We start from the raw sequence: 16864 nt of genomic DNA on the forward strand, positions 1-16864 counted from the left end.
ATTTTGGTTTTAACTTAGCAAGAGTTGCCATGGCGTTGTGGGTTGTGGTCAGGCAACTTAACAAAGAAAAATGTTTCATCACTTTTGTTTGCTGACCAACCAATCTCCCATTGACTTTTTTTTTTTTTTCCCCAATCGGTCATGGGAATAAAATGGTGCTTTTTGATATGCAACAAACTTATCGCAGAGCAAATATTGGCTTTTGCGGGGAAGTGAGACATGTCGCGGATGAAAATCTTTCGATATGTTTTGCCTCTGAACAGTTGAGGCTCATTCTGACACAACCCAAGAAATGACTGATTCAAGGTAACAACAGCAGATAAACACCTGCATATGAACATGGACATGCAGAAACACTGAGAAATGTTTGCACAATCACACACAGACACAGACACAGACACACACAGACACACACACACACGCACACACGTTTGCATGGGAACACTCTCTCACCCGCATAGAAACACCTTCTTGAGATGATATGCTTGGATCTTGTTTCACGCTTTTTGCTATATATACACTTGAGGCCACACCTGTTTACCACACAGGGTTTTAAAACTTAGAGCACTCAGAGACTGTTAATACTTTAAACCCTCTCCACTGCGCACATAAATCAAAGAATTTCATTGCCTTTCACTCAGACTAGTCCCCCTCTGAACTGCAAGTGGATATTCCAAACTTAAATGATAGCCCCATTTAAGGCTACATAACCAAACAAACAGCTATACATAACAGTGCACCTAGGGCATCTCACAGCGTGAGAATTTTAACTCATTGAAAAAGATCTCTGTTTGGATATTCCTGATGCGTGATGGGTCGTGACTCGGCAAGAAATCGTAATTATGCAGAGCGTTTTGAAGTGTATCGAACTGTTACTCCTCGCAGAATGGAGTAAGTGTTGGGCGGAACCGAACCGAAAGCCCGCAAAACATAATTACATAATAAAAGATCCTGGGTAAAACTGGAAATAAACAAAGTGCCTCACACTGACTTTTGTCTGATCAACACATAACATCAACGTGTGATTATATAAACGCTGGTTCTGAACTCCGTTGAAATGGATGTTTTAACAGTCTTTTCCAGTAAGTACTAAAACTATGCACTTACACATTTAAGTGAAAAACAAGAATGTAAATGTAAAAAATGCAAAATCTCTGTGATTGCACACACACACACACACACACACTGTGAACAGTGAGCAGTGAATTTGTCTCTGCATTTAACCCATCCAACACACCAGTAGTGAACACACACAACAGACGCAGGAACAGTGGGCAGCATTCCTTGCACCTGGGGAGCATATTAGGATTAAGTGCCTTGCTCAAGGGCACACAGCCGTGGATGTTGGGCCTGGGAATCGAACCGGCAACCCTCCAGTCCGGTTCTCTAACCTTTAGACCACAGCTGCCCTAAGAAGAAACGTGTATCAAAATGGACAGCATACATGGCGTCTTTCTAATAAGCCCAGTTTATGAAAAGTAAAAAAAAAAAAAAAAAAAAGGAAAGATCAAATGTGTTTCAAATAGTAATGACACAAGTACGGCATTGGTCCCATTGTAGGGATTGCTGGTGCTCCCTCTCCTTACTGTCTGACGTATTTAAATCTTACTGTCTCCTTTGACCCAATGTCGGCAAGATACCTCCGTTCAGAGAGGCAAGTAAAGGGTTAAGACAACAAGCCACTATAGCAGCGGTCGGAAAGAGGAAGCGTTCTGGCACGTGAGCACTGAAGAAACAGCTGCACACACACACACACACACACACACGAGCCCAAAGAGGCAAACTATGGCACATGACGTGTACAGAAACTAGCAGGTGAACGACACACACACGCACGCACACACACACACCACACACTACACACGCACTACTACTTGATCAAGAGGGACTGAAGTAGAGGACTTTGGAGAGGTGAAAAGGACAACGACACGGAACATAAGAGAAGCAAAACGAAACAAAAAAATAAACAAACAAACAAACACAAAAAGGAACTATCTTTAGAGCATCTAAAGCGCTTAAGCCAGAAGCAAACCAATTAACAAACAAAAAAAAAAAAAAAACCCAAAGAGAACCACAAAAGAATGAAGAGGAAAATAATCAACCTCAGCCACATCCATTTCATCATCAAAGGCAATGAGCTGCAAAAGAAGAGCACAGGCAGAGTTAGTAGAGGAAGAGGAGAGTGTTCGGGTTAAAAGAGATTAAAAAAAAAAAGAAAAGAAAAGAAAAGAAATCAGGTAATGCCCATACCAAACGTTAGTGAGGAAAAAAAAAAAGAGAGATAAATCATACCATTTTTTTAAAGCATTGGTCAGAATCAACAGAAATAGTAAAGGACGTAGATTTGACCAATTTTGAATATTAGTAGAGAACATTTTTCTTTTGGACAGCCAGAAAGAAAAAAAAAAAGAAAAAAATTAGTCTTTGAGAATTGAAACATGCTTGTGTTGTTAATTTATTAAAGTATGTGTTAAGGTCCCTCAGTCCTTAACCTTAAAACATGGGGGGTGGAGTCAAACGTATTGCGAAATGGTAACCCAAAGACCCAGATTAAGGAATGTTAGTTTTCCTGTCTGACTGAAAAGATCAGGACAAAAGGGCACAATCCAGACACGTGAACACGTGCAGGTGTGCGAGTATCAGTTTACATATGTTATCAGTGCAGTACGGCTGTGCCCGGTGTGAAAGTTTGCACGTACTGAGGTGCCTGAGAAAGTTCCAGAGTTTAAATAAACTGGACTGATAACCCCAGACTACCTGGAAATGAAGTCTGTGAGATTTTTGTGTTTTCCGAAACTAAACATCTTTACACTTGTCGTGGAAAACTACAGTGGGTGATATTTATATACCTACATATTTATGAGCTGTTCAGTCAAGAGAGATTTTGAGAATTTGGTATCTCCTCTCTGTGTGTGAATGATTTAAAAGGCAGTGATAAAAAAAAAAATCAAGATTTTTTTTTTTTTGGTTTTCCAGAACCTTCTTTAAAATCTCAGGGAGTGTCTGTGTACAGGTGGGGAAAGATACCTTCTCCCCATAGCCACGGTCTTTGGTCATCATTTCTCTGAGTGTCTGAAGCACTTTAATACACAAACGCTCCTCATTCTCCTCCAACAGCTGTTTAGTGTGCTTAATCAACCTGAGAAAAGAGCAGAAAATCATTTATACATGTTTAAGTTTGACACACTCTTGCCTCCGAATTCTGTCAGCTTGAACTTTCTGTCATTCTTTTCCTTGAATGAATGTTCTCAGTGCTTTTTTTTTTTTTTGAGGCTCGTTCGTGAAAGACGGGACTCAGAAAATTTGTATTCTTCCCTCTAGTGTTTTCCTTGTGACTATCACAATAGGCTGACTCATGATTGGGAATTCTAGAACATTACGTTGTGGCTGGTTAAAAAACAAAAGTTGAATTTATCTGGACCATCCTGTATCTGGACCATCCTGGATTGAACTGAACGGAACGGAACTGAACTGAACTGAACTGAACTGCACCAGTCTGAACCCACTTTCATTGACCAGAACACATTTGAACTGGATTGAACCAAAAATGAATGATGCGACCAGATAATGGATATTTTCCATTCCCTAAGTCATTGCTTCTAATGACTGCTCACATGCTACCCCACGCTATAATCCCTGTCCAATCACGATGGACTAATGTGAGACTTGGCATCTGCTCAAAAAAGGACTCAGATGTAATCCCAGGAAGAGTCTATTCAACAAAGACAGAGGTGTGTCTGTGTTTACGTGTGGCCCTCCCAGGTCAGGCTGATGTCAGTGTGGAAAAAGTGACGGCTCTCTGTCACATTTGTTGACAGTGGCTCATTCTGGCCAGAGTTTTTTTTTTTGTTTTTTTTTTTAGTTTTTTGCAGTCTGATGCAATGAAATTATCGGATGTGAGTCCCGCTTCGTCGTCTAAGAGGAGAATAGAGCTATGAACGAATGCGGTTACGCATAGGCCAGATTTCTTTTTTTTCCCTCAAATGGGGTGAGCTATTTCCAAACACTTGGTGACCCGGGACAGATTTTATAGAGTTTAGTTTGAGAATGGACGACATATGAATGGAAAGGAACTGGAAGTTGTAGTTCTTACTTGGAAATGAAGCCTCCACTCTCACACTTCCTTCGTGCGTCTGTGTTCTCAGGAAAGAGCAATTCAGGACGGTGAAGCACGTCCACCAGGACTGAGAGTTCAGCCTGCACTAACGGCCGTAAGCGATCCTCCAGAGCAGACACAATGTCCTGAGATACACGGACAGACAGAAAAACAAACACGCGCGCACACGCATGCACACAAGCACAAACAAACACACCAGCGCACACACACACACGTGCGCGTACACACACACACACACATACACACACACACACACACACACACACACAGAAGATGATAGTCAACTGATTGAACTTCACAACATCAGAAAATAGTGTGGAAACTGACACCTTGTTTCCTCTTTAACTGTCAAAGATAGTTTCAGCAGGGAAGTGGTACTGAAATGTGTACGTAAACAGACTTCCATTGAACCACCCACTGTGTTCAACACTAAAGTTGTGGGTTTAATACGTTCATTACCCACAAATGGCCAAGAGGCTGGCAGAGAATAGACTTCAATGGGTTTGGGGAACCAAAAAGGTGAACTTCACAACCTTGTCTACAACTCCACCCACAAGAGAAGAGGAGTGTAGGCGAAAAAGAAAAAAAAAAAGAGCCACACTGAAAAGTGGTTTACCACAAATGCCCTCCCACCACACACACACACACACACACACACACACACACACACACACACGCACGCACGCACACACACACACACACACACACACACAAAGAGAAAACAAACTTAGCACATGACCCTTGTCCACCCAGTCCCACACACTCTCCTCCCTTTCGGCTGATGAGCAATGCTATGTGAGAGAGAGAGAGGAAATGTGCAGGGGTGTCGCGGTCACACCACTGTCTGACAAGGGAGGAGGAATTTGTAAGTCATGAGTTGGACTTGTTTTCCTGAGAAATGTTCTCAACTGTTTGTAATGTCCAGGAGACACGCACAAAACTATCAAGGAAGGAAGGGGAGACTACTTACACCGCGCTGAAACTTGAGAAACGTCAAAATCATTCAAATGACTCACTCACTCATTCCCGCACTCAAAATGACCTCCAAATCACGCTTGGACCCAACCCTCTCCACTTCCAAATTCCCCCGTCAGGAAGGACTGTGGATTGGTCTTACAAGGGTGTTGTGGGTAATCATTGTCTGTTTGCTGGGGTGGGGGTGGGGGGGGGGGTCGTTCATAATGACACCTGACCGGACAATTTGACAACGAACCCAAATAAAGGAACGCACGGTATTGTACGGTGGTACTGTAGGAATCGTAAAAAAAAAAAAAACAGCTGCTGTGCCAATGAATTATTTAGTTTGTCTTGTCACACTGAAAAAGCGGGGCTAACACCCTTCTCCTATCAAACAACGTTCTTCAAGCAAAACCAATTTGACCTCTTCTCTGACCCCCCTCCATCAACGATTTCAGACAAGGTTCCTGGAAAAACAGTAGGACTGTCTGAGACTAATGTCTGACAATTCAGATTGATATATACATTACCAGTCTCTCAGTATCATCTAGCCTGAGGGAATTCTGAACTCAGGAGCGTCTGAACATGTTCCCCTCCGCAAAAGACTATTAATTCTGTAATTCTTTCGGTTGCTGGTTTCAGTTTCAAACATATCTCCATTTATTCAAATTAGCATCTCCTTCGTGTGGTATCGTAATGAATCCTCAACATGCCCACAGGGGTTAACTTCCTGGCCCTCACCTGTAGCCTCTCTATGATGTTCCTATAGTCTTTAGAGGTTGTCAGCGTAGAATCTCGTCTTGACGCGTTACGGGCGGACAGTCTCCAGTTCATGATGGTCTTCTGAACTACGGTATTGGACTTGACGAAGAGGTTGTTTACTTGACTGTCCAGATCCACTGGGATGGCAATGGCTCTGCTCTTGGCTGTGTGGAGACAATAAAATACATATACTGATCAGGATCTGATTGGTTCAGTTCTAGGAAGTACATGCGCCGCTGGAGGCACGTCCAAACACTTTTCCGTCGGGACGAGACACCAAAGCGTCTTTTGCAGTCTTGATCTTTATCTACAGTATTTATCTACGACTTTATCTTCATCCCCAAGTCTTTACCCCCCAAAAAAAAAAAAAAAATGACACAACCATACAAAATAAGGCAATCTCAACCCAAAGCATGTACAAGAAACAAATGCTGGTAGTGATCCTGGAAAGAATGTCTGTGCAAGACCACGGTGGATGCCTTACCCACGTCAGAGAGCACTTTGATACAGCTCTCCACTGAGGCCTTCTGGGCAGGCAGGAGCCAATTACAGTGATAGACTCTGAAGACCCCCTGCAGGAGCTGGACAAACACTGGCTGACGCGTCTGCAGCGGAGCGGAGAGGGGGGGGGGGGGGATAAGAGAAGAATGAGTGGACAGAACAAGACGAAAACTGGGAGAGGAGAAACGAAAGAGAAAGGAGAGGGTAGACAAAAGATAAGGGGGTAAAGGATGTACCTGGAGCCAGATCGGGGGGGGGGGGGGGGGGGGGGGGGGGGGGGGGGCGGTTAAGGAAACGTAAGTGAAGGGGAGGTAGAGAATAGGCCTGACACGTGAGAGGTTACAGTAAAACCAAAAATTCCCACTGTTCTTTCTCCTCTCAACAAACTTTCATTTGATTTCGTTATAAACCAAGTGCTACACTAACACCATTCGGTCAACGTGCAAAGAATTTAGTCAATGTACCAATCCCACATCCCACTAAAAGTAAAGAAAAGACAAAAAAAAAAGGAAAAAAAAAAAACCTTCGCCCATTTTAAAAAATTATTTCAAACCAAAAGTAAAAAGTAAAATAATGTAAAATAAAGTACTTCTTACTAAAAAACACCTCTACCCAAATACTTTATAGAGCATTTAAAAACTAACATCTATTTTTGGACTAGTGATGTATAAAACATATTTTAATTCACAGCAATTAATCATGTATTTTAATGTTCAAACCATGTACAAACTTGAAAAAAAAAGAAAGAAAGGACAACACCACAAAAAAAGCATTAAAAAAACTAAGAGAGGTTAGTAACAGTCTCCAGTTCTACAGTTCAATGCCACCAGAGTAGAGGTCATTATCACCACTGGTTATGAATATATGTGTTCTAGAAGGGATGGAACATCTAAAAATATTCTAAAAAAAAAAAATTCTGTGCTTTTCTGGACTCACGGGCAAATATCTAAGTCACAAAACAGATCTAGTATGCCTGCAGGTTAGAAGTGTCACTTTTTAGCTTTCTTGAAATGCTTCTCCAGTCAGGCTTACTAGAAAATACAAAAAAAGTGTTTTACCATCACCATTACACTTACAAACACAAAACACACCCTGCGTACCCTAGTGCAGTCACAACACAAAAAAATACCTCTGTTATTTTGCCCAAAATGGATGCCTGTCATGAGAGATGTTGGGGGGAAAAAAAAACATTTCTGAGACGGTTTCAAGAAGGAAAGGGTTAAAATTAAGGCAGCAGTTTCGTCGTTAATTTACCGCAACAAAGAGAAAAAAAATTCTTTCACATCTGGTTGGTCTTATGTCAAAATCAGTCAAAGGGATGGCATCCTTTTTAATGTTTAAAGTACACCCATTCAAGTAGTCAAAACACTGCCATGGAAACACCAAAATCAATTACCATTTTTTTTTTTTTAATCTTGAAAAATAATGACTTCTTCTAAGAGACAGGTATTGCTGTTATATGCAAATTCACACTCACACACACACACACATACACACACACCTTCTCTATTCCCAAAAACAAAAAAGATGCCCCACAATTTCTGTGGAAATTCTGAGGACAAAATGACTGTTGGGATTTATGGACTGATTTCAACCTTGTGGTAATCTAGAGCCTAAAAAACTATGGCATCATTTTAGTTACAGTGGGTATATTCTATAAGGCAGGACTGAGAGGGAAAAAAAAAGAAAGTCAAAAATCCCAGAAGGCATTCTGGTGGGCAAAGTGGACAGCTGGATCGGCATCACTAGAGAAATAGACAGGGCACAAAAGTCATTTAGAAGGTGTGGTTACCCAGATCAGAATACAGAGGAAAGTGACACAGCCTTCCAAGAACACTGTCTTTGACCATAAAACACATCAGGCATTACATATTCTTCACACACAGGCATACACACACACACACACACACACACACACACATACTCACACACACACACACACACATACATACACACACATACATTAACACACATGGACACGCAGGCGCACACACACACACACAGGGACACATACGCGCACACACACATAAGTGCACATACGTACACACAGGCGCACACACACACACATGACCACGCATGCACACACATACAGGCACACACACACACACACACACACACACACACACACAAACATGATCACACACACACACACACACAGGCACACACACTCACACACAGGCACGCCCACAAACACAAACACACACACATACACACACACATACACACACACCAACCTAGAGCTCATGAAAGTCTGTGTGCTCATGGTTAGAGCTTGGCTAAGCAATAATAAGGGCTAAGTTGCGAAACCCAGATCTGGGAAGTGAGGCTTTTTAAGCCTGTCCCACACTGTAAGGAGTTCTTGGAAAGCTGTGACTCAATCCCAGCATTCAGCAATTTCTAAAGAAAAGGGTCTGTGTGGAAACCTGCAGCAGATCTCAGGAACTGATCAAGGACACACCAAAAACAAGACATAAAAAAAAAAAAATCTTGACCGATACTTACATACATGTGACGTGCGACCTATGTGGGAGGAAATGTGAGTGGAAAACGTTGACGTCCTTTTTTTTTTTTTTTTTTTTTTCTCGAGCATATACAAATATTTTTTCGAGCATGAACATCTGATTGAATATATAAAAACATTACACAAACAGGATATATTTATCTGACACACATTCTAGGTCAAATTCCAAATACTTCCCATCCTTTAACTCGGAACAAAGGACGGTCAGAACACGTGACATTGATTAAATGATCTCTAATGTGAATAAATATTGTGGACACAGTTTGGGGTTTTTTTTTTGGTCCATGAGGATCAATAAGGGATAGAGTACATAAACTTGGGCAAGCTTACAGAAAGTTTAACAGCGATTGCGGTTACCTGCAGACTGGTGCTTTGGTCTGAGAAGGGTGAACTGAAGAATGTAGTGACTATGCTCATGACGGTCTCTGTCACGTAACGTTCCAACGTGGTGTCGGCATGTTTGCGGTCACTTGTGTTGTTGCACACCTGATCACAATTAAAAACGGTAAGCATGGTTTCACCAGTCATGGTTTCAACTTCTCAGGGCACAATGGAAAACATTCATAAATAACGTTTCTCAGATGACCAAAGGAGCAATGAGTTGAAGCTACGATAAACCCGCAACATAAGACTCTTTCAGTAGCGTCATATGAATTACAAATGAAATAATATGTTTGGACTTTTCTTTAACAAAAGAAAGGAATTCATTTTTATTTTAATTCCGACCAATCTTGGAAAATGAGTTTTTTGTTTTAGTTTTTTTTTGTTTTGTTTTGTTTTACCCTGCATATATCAACCAGGAAGTTCTCAAAGAGTTTCCACATGTGATTGCTAGTGTAGATCTCCTTCATCTCAACCTCGGTGTCCACGTAACAATGGTTCAGAAAGTTAATGTAGGCAATTTTCACCTAAAGAGAAACACGACACCATTAACATTGCAAGCATACAAAACAGACAAATTAGGCCATTTCATGCAATGCTTATTGTTTATTTTTGTTAACCAGGGCTTCAGGCATTTGTGAAGTAGGAGTGTGTGTGATCTTTTACCACATACCTCTGCCTAATCAAGAGATAAAAGGATACTTTTAAAAAATGTTAACATCTGGAATACTGAGCCCTGATTACTAGTAAACTGAGCATCTATTCTTCACAAACACTCTGCCATATTCTGGGAATGCTTTTTCGGTAGAGGTTTTGTCTAAAGTTAGCACGTGCGCGCGCGCACACGCACACACACACACACACACACACACAAACACACACCTCAGGGATGCAGTCTTCATGTGTGACCACGCGAACAATATCATCCAGTGGTAGGAGTGAGTTACACTTGATCTCAGTGTATACGTTCTTGCCCTCAGTGCAAACAGCTAGCAGCTCCACCAGGTGGATGTGGTACATCAGCTGGCTGTTTTCATCCATACGGTCCCTCTCCGATCGCATCATTTGCACCAGTGTTTGGAAGGAAGCCCTGTCATTGTAGAAGACCAGCACATCCTCCCCAGAATTCACCAACTAAAGAGACAAGAGAGAATAGGTTGGTGTTAAGAAGAAAAATTCCAAATTTGGAATTTTATTTCATTACTTGGTTACCACTGAAAACTTAATTAAACAAGGTGAAGGCCTCTTAATCTCTAAATCGTGCAGGGAGAGCGGAGCAAGGGAAAAAAAAACAAGATCCCAGACTCTAAAACGGTATGTGGTGGAGTGATACTTTCTCCTGTGCAGTGGGGTTCTTTGTATACACACAATCACGACGAACCTCTGCCATGACAATATCCTGGCACTTCTTGATGAACTTGTTCTCAGCCTTGACGATGGTCTGAAGGAACTTCAGGTATTGAACGTGACGGCCGTGCGTCTCGATACAGTGGACAAAGTGTTGAACCACCCTCTCGTTGATCTCACTGCACAGCTGGAAGTTATTCATGAAAATGTGTTGCATGGTGATGGCCTCCAGAATCTTCAACATGGAAAAGAAAAGAGCACAGCGTTAGTCATAAACTGCATCAGTTCCTCTAATGCATGTTGCTCAAGCTTTTCAGCTGGAAACACCAGGTGTTTCACATATTGTTTAAAGGACTGATCTATCATTCCAGAATTTGTCAAATGATCCTAAAGACATCTAAGCTCTTAGACATTCGTGTTCTATCTGGATCAAATTTGCTAAAGGTCAGTGAAGCCCTAGAGAGGCCTCTAAAAGCTTGTTTCAACTCCTGTTCTCAAAATACTCATAATATCAGTTAGGAGCTCAGGTTTTCCTGGAGAGCTCATCCCAGGTTCGCTGTGCTCACCCCTGGGTTGAGAAAGAGGTTGATGTGCTTGTGGAGAAGGGCCTGGTTCTGTTGGTTCCCTGCACAGAAGTTCTGGAGAAACTCATGGGCTAATTTCATGATCTCCTGCATGCGAACATCTTCCCCCTGGAATGTCAAAAACGCAGAGATATTGGTTCTGTAATAGTAACTTAGAACCCTCTGAATTTGAACCAAATCATGTGTGAAATTATGTTGGTTTGAAGAAAAACTACTTTAAATTGTCAAAAATAATTCACAGCTGGAAACATTTTCCTTTTTCCGCCTACTGTTGGTACATGCTACAAACCATACCAGAGACTCCAGAGCTATCTATATCTGAAGCCATCATGACCAAAAAGTCTTATTTGTTGATGGTTTTCTACCAAAACCGTAGAAGCTAAATTGGAAGAAGTTGGCACTGTTGGTTGTAGTGAACATTTCATCGACTCAGAATGAAAATATGAATGAAAAACATGCTTTTGGTGACAAAGGCAAAGCAATAACATAAAGAAAATACTGCATATGGATCATAAAGAAATTAACCCATATATTTGCCTGACTGAAATCTACTATAAGACTAAAACTCAAGAAAATGTGTGGACACAGCAGACTAGGGCTAATGGTACATCTTTTGATGAAAGTTCATGAACATAATGTGCTTTGTCATTCCTGTTAAAAACTTTTTAATTATATTCAGCTAAATTTGGGTTCATTTCCACTCACTGACTATTATGTGCAACCATCACTACCAGGACAGGTTCAACAACATAAATCTGTTGTTGCTACAGGCAAAAATTAAACTGACAGTTAAGTCAGAGTGTGAACTTTGCTTTGGCACTGTCTTTCACTTAAGTAGCCCAATTCATACTTTTAGTGCAAAAAAAGAAGAAGAAGAAGAAGAACAAAGCTTTTCTTGGGAACTACAATTCCTGGAATGATAGTTCCACCTTAGAGTTCTGGTAGGGCACAGATGGTTCTAATAGTGGGAAAGGGGGTCAGTTCATGCCAAATGGTTGTGGCAGATTGATCACCTTCTCATAAGGAATCTGTAGCAGCTCCAGGACCACAGTATGAGCCCCCATGTTTCTGAGCAGACGCTGTTGCTGTTTCCTGCTCTTCTTACCCGACGCTCCCTCTTGGACACACAGTTTACTGAGCCGCAGCAGGATCTGCATGGACGGGAAACAGTGCTTCACTTTTCAGATAGGTCTTTATGTAATTGTTTAGAACCTCACAGCAATAGCAAACACTGAAATGAATGTTCTGTTCCTATGAGAGAAAAGACAACACATTTGTCCTACACTTTAACAGCCTGACAAAAAACAATCAAAAACAATTTTACCTCCTTAACGACCCTGTAATTGTAACTGCTGGTGCTCTCGGGCTTCTTTTTCTCAGAAGAACTTGAATCGCCCTGCATGAGGAGCAACCGTTTACTTAGTGGTCATGAAACGACGTCAAGCCGTAGTGAAAAAGAGGCGGTCATGACAGAGTCATCACCTTTTTCTTGTGATCCGACTCTGAAGGCAAACCATCTCCTCCATCCATTCCCTCGTCCCCTTGCCGTTTGTACACCCATAGCTCCGACTTCTCCACAATGGAGCGCAGCTGGTCCAGGTCAGACTTGATCTGTTTGTAATTGTCTACATCTTGGCTGGTCACCAAGAGCTGGACCTGGTTGATGGAAGTCAGGTCTAAGGTCATGATTTAGCAAAGTGTGTAGTAAAGTTTTTAGCAAACATTAATGGTTTGAGCAACCCCCCCCCCCCCCCAAAAAAAACCCAAAAAACAATAATAATATGGGTGGTTAGTTAGGGATGTTGTCATTAGCCAATGACAGATTACTTTACTGGTTTTGCAAAAGTGAACAATGTTAAAGTAAGCTAGAGGCTAAGATAAACAGCACATTTGCTAAAGGAATTTTCAATCCACTTCTCATCCTCTGATGCTATACAAGAGGTCACGCTTTCAAGATTCATAATCATCAAGGGGAGATGCATCACATGCACTGTGGTGAGATGTCAAACTTTGGCCTGCTTGTAAATACCTGTTTGAATGCCATCAGAACTTCCTGTCTTTGGCTAAAATGCCTGAAGAGCAAGTGAAGAGCTCCAGAAACCAGAGGAGGGTAGTCATGCATGGTGAGGTGGAGAAGAACCCTCAAAAAGGTTCTCCCTCCATGGTCATCCAAGTCCAAGGGTGTGTTCTCCTCACTGGTTAAAGAAGAACAAAATGGTATCTCAGACACACACACTTTTGAAGTCACCAAAGACAAAAATCTCTACATCCTCACTAAAGTTCCTCTCTGAGTTGTGGTCATTTTTCTTTCAAATCAGCTCAGAAAATGAACATTGGAAATCAATAGATACGTTGGAGTGAATAGACAGAAATTTCAAATAATCTCCTGAAGAAACAAATTGAAAGCAAACTGATCCTCACTCTGATCTTTACTCATAGTTCTTACCTGCCACCAAAAATTCCTTCAGCCTGCTCCTCAATTTTCTCAAAGTCCAGAGCTCCTGGCCAAACAGGAAAACACTCACGTAACATGGAAACAAATGAACTATTAAAAGAACTGAACAAAACAAAATAGAACACAGAACCCACCTGGTATGTTATTAAGCCCATCCTGATTGGTCGAAGGTATGTCGGTCTGAGTGTTGCTTTCGTCAAACTCCTTCTTGAAGATGCACAAAAGGCAGGAGATCCTGTAGTCCAGCCTGACGTTTAGGATAAACTGAAAGAGGCCATCATAACCATGTAATCATGCTCCCTCTTTCTCTCTCTCTCTCTCTCACACACACACACACACACACACACACACACACAATTACACAGCTACATGAAGTAAATATATAACCAAGAGGAAAGTCAGCATGTGTCTAGTGCAAAAAATGGTTCTCCATTACCTGAAGGATCTCAATGATCTTGAGTTTTGTGTCCATCACAAGGATATCCTCTTTCTCAGGTTCAGTCTGGGTTTTGACCACATCTCCATCTGGGGGGCTAGTAGGGGTTGTGGGTAGAAACCCACCTCCCCTCAAAACCACCTGCGTCATCAGCTCCCCCACACCATGGATCGACCTCATGACATTGCTCCCTGAAATAAAGAGAGACGATTTCCTGACCAAAGTCAAAACCTTTACCAGTTATGTGTGTTTGATGCTGCGCAACTTGTCTATAAAGAATGTGTTAATTCAAATCGGGATTCGGTTTGTTCCATACCTTTGCTCTCATCACCCTTCTCCATTTTGTTGATAGGATATATGGTACTGACATGAACACAGTCCAAAATGGCCAAAAGGATCTTAGTCAACCGCAATAAGTCATTAAAGTTGTAGAACCCAAAGTAAATGAGATTTCTTGCCAAGTTCACAACCTAAACAGACGAATGAGTCATATTAAAGATTTAATATGTAAAACTGTTTCTGTAATGAGGTCACATTACTGGAACTTCCCCTACGTTTGATGGGAAACTGACCTCAAAGGTGAGTTTGTTTTTCTCTTTATCAGAGAAGGGCACATTTTGGGAGACCACATCTCTCAAGTAGTTCTCCACAAAGTCCATAGTGAGAGCAAAGCGTTCTTTAATCTCGTCTCTAGTCGTGCCATCACTGTCATAGCTGTAGGGTCCAGAGACATCTCCATTAGCAAAACTCAGAAGTATAAATCACAACAGTAAACTGTCCATCAGCAACAAAAACAAAACTCTTGATAATGATGAACAGAATATAAAAAAACCCCAAACAAATAAGAAGAAAAAAATCTACATACTCATCTATAGCAATCTTGGAGGGGATCTCAGACCACAGTCGGGCATACTTCACTGGCGTGACCTGCTCCTGGGGGTCACGGTCCACGTGCATGTGGAGCATCAGACGGCAGAAGGAGGCTCTGAGGTCATAAGGCAGGTCCTCGTCTGACATGCAGCGCAAGATAAGGTCCACATCCAACTGTCCCGAGATCTTATTGATGGCCAGGTACTGCCGGTCCAGACACATCCGGGCAAACAGATTCAGCTGATACCTGGAAAAAAACAAAAAAAAAACAACAGATCAAGGTAATCAGGGGCTCACTGTGCTTTAGCTAACAGTTTTGTAACTGTTCTTTAAACTTTGTAATCGTCCTTAAAGTGAAGAGCGGCTTTATCGTTGGATTTAACTGTGAGTATGGTTATCTTGAGAGACCAATATAAATAAGTAAATAAATGAATGAATAATACACATTTCTGCAAAGAATGTTTTTGATCAGTGCTTTTTTTTTTAACAGCATTACTATTTCACCTAACAGAAGACATTCAGGGGTTTGTTATTCATTTTCAGTTTGTACCTGATACTCTGAACATACTTCTTTCTGTTGTTTTATAGAACTAAGAAGTCTTCATAGAATCGCCTATCCTGTTCTTTTTTGAGCAGGTTATATCTTTCCAGAGAAATTATGTCATTCACGATATCATATCATTTACACTCATATTCATGTGATGATGGCTTGTAACATCTTGTTCTTGTTTGATAAGGTCTCATGATAATTCTCCTTGCTCGAACTTGAGATTTATCAGATCGGTCAGATTTTATCAGACCCGAGCTTGACGTGGTTTCAAGACTGCTTGCCCTATGTACTTTCCTATTTTACAACTCTCTTCTACAGAACAATCTGAGCAATATTGTTTAATATAACCTTTGAGTGCAGCATTCATACATTCACTCATTTACTTCCTCATTTCACTCTTGAGCACTTTGTCGCCAAAACAAGCTCATGCCCTGTCCATTCAGGATCCGTTGTTACACACTGGTGGACTGATGACGGTAAATCTCACCTGTAGTAGCTAATGACCTCTTGGTCCTCCTTCTGGCCCTCTTTGGCATCCTGGGCCAGCTCGCGGATGCTCTTGCTGCGGATCTCCTTGCAGCTGTCCTTCCAGAAGAGCCACACCTCCTCCTCATCCTCTTCAGACTCCACGGGAGCCTCTCCAATGGTCACTGCTTCAATCTCAAAGCGTGACAGCACTAGCCTGGAAGAGAGAGAGAGAGAGAGAGAGAGAGAGAGAGAGAGAGAGTGACAAAATCCATACAGTTATAACACTCATGACATGGCTGGCCGAAACATACATCGAGCCTGTTTACGAGTCATAAATCATGATTTCTCGAGGAGGCATTAGACATTGTGACCATGTGAGTGTTATTACACTCCTTTTGGGGGCCTTACGGAAAGAAGAATATAAATATGGTCTATTTTTATAATTCCCATTATTACATTACATGGCTTATGAAACCAATTAACCTATATACGGAACTGTTTTGGGAACACGGACTTTGTGTAGCTTAGGGAGCCTACAGTTGCATTTGTAAGCCACCACTAGTGCACAATGCGTGTCATTAGATTACTATTGTCGCAGAACTGCGTGGTCATGTACGGTCATTATGAGCGTGCTTACTTTGTTTCTATTAGGATGTCAGCATTGGCGGGGTCCAGCACAGCATTACAAATGAGCTCCTGTGTCACAGGAATGGACTTATTCATAGACACACACAGATCTGACAGATAATCCAGAAACCTGGACAAAGATTTGGGAAGAACACAAAGATAACAAAAACATTAAAAGAAAACACATTGTCTTCGACTGGGAAAGAACTGTGATTCATGTCTGTATTCCCTTACTATTGACCAGATGTATGGCCAACTCTAGTAAGATCTATCAACAGTCTTTGTGTT

General features: G+C 41.5%; 1 protein-coding gene across 1 annotated transcript in view; it reads right to left on the minus strand.

Moving 5' to 3' along the window:
• Positions 1 to 16864, minus strand: part of itpr1b (inositol 1,4,5-trisphosphate receptor, type 1b) — an 86981-nt gene that overhangs the window by 43850 nt on the left and 26267 nt on the right. Inside the window, exons 17-37 of the mRNA XM_030776257.1 lie at positions 16587 to 16706; positions 15969 to 16163; positions 14927 to 15178; positions 14634 to 14775; positions 14378 to 14531; positions 14062 to 14252; positions 13760 to 13889; positions 13617 to 13671; positions 13200 to 13365; positions 12653 to 12826; positions 12495 to 12566; positions 12184 to 12321; positions 11153 to 11278; positions 10621 to 10821; positions 10122 to 10373; positions 9641 to 9766; positions 9216 to 9344; positions 6321 to 6441; positions 5816 to 6000; positions 4094 to 4242; positions 3028 to 3139 (exon numbers count right to left, since the gene is read on the minus strand). Of these exons, the coding sequence (XP_030632117.1) occupies positions 3028 to 3139; positions 4094 to 4242; positions 5816 to 6000; positions 6321 to 6441; positions 9216 to 9344; positions 9641 to 9766; positions 10122 to 10373; positions 10621 to 10821; positions 11153 to 11278; positions 12184 to 12321; positions 12495 to 12566; positions 12653 to 12826; positions 13200 to 13365; positions 13617 to 13671; positions 13760 to 13889; positions 14062 to 14252; positions 14378 to 14531; positions 14634 to 14775; positions 14927 to 15178; positions 15969 to 16163; positions 16587 to 16706 (3190 nt within the window). The remainder of the gene's footprint in view (positions 1 to 3027; positions 3140 to 4093; positions 4243 to 5815; positions 6001 to 6320; positions 6442 to 9215; positions 9345 to 9640; positions 9767 to 10121; positions 10374 to 10620; positions 10822 to 11152; positions 11279 to 12183; positions 12322 to 12494; positions 12567 to 12652; positions 12827 to 13199; positions 13366 to 13616; positions 13672 to 13759; positions 13890 to 14061; positions 14253 to 14377; positions 14532 to 14633; positions 14776 to 14926; positions 15179 to 15968; positions 16164 to 16586; positions 16707 to 16864) is intronic.

The sequence above is a fragment of the Chanos chanos genome, chromosome 6 (assembly GCF_902362185.1).
Source record: "Chanos chanos chromosome 6, fChaCha1.1, whole genome shotgun sequence".
In the NCBI taxonomy this organism is placed as follows: domain Eukaryota; kingdom Metazoa; phylum Chordata; class Actinopteri; order Gonorynchiformes; family Chanidae; genus Chanos; species Chanos chanos.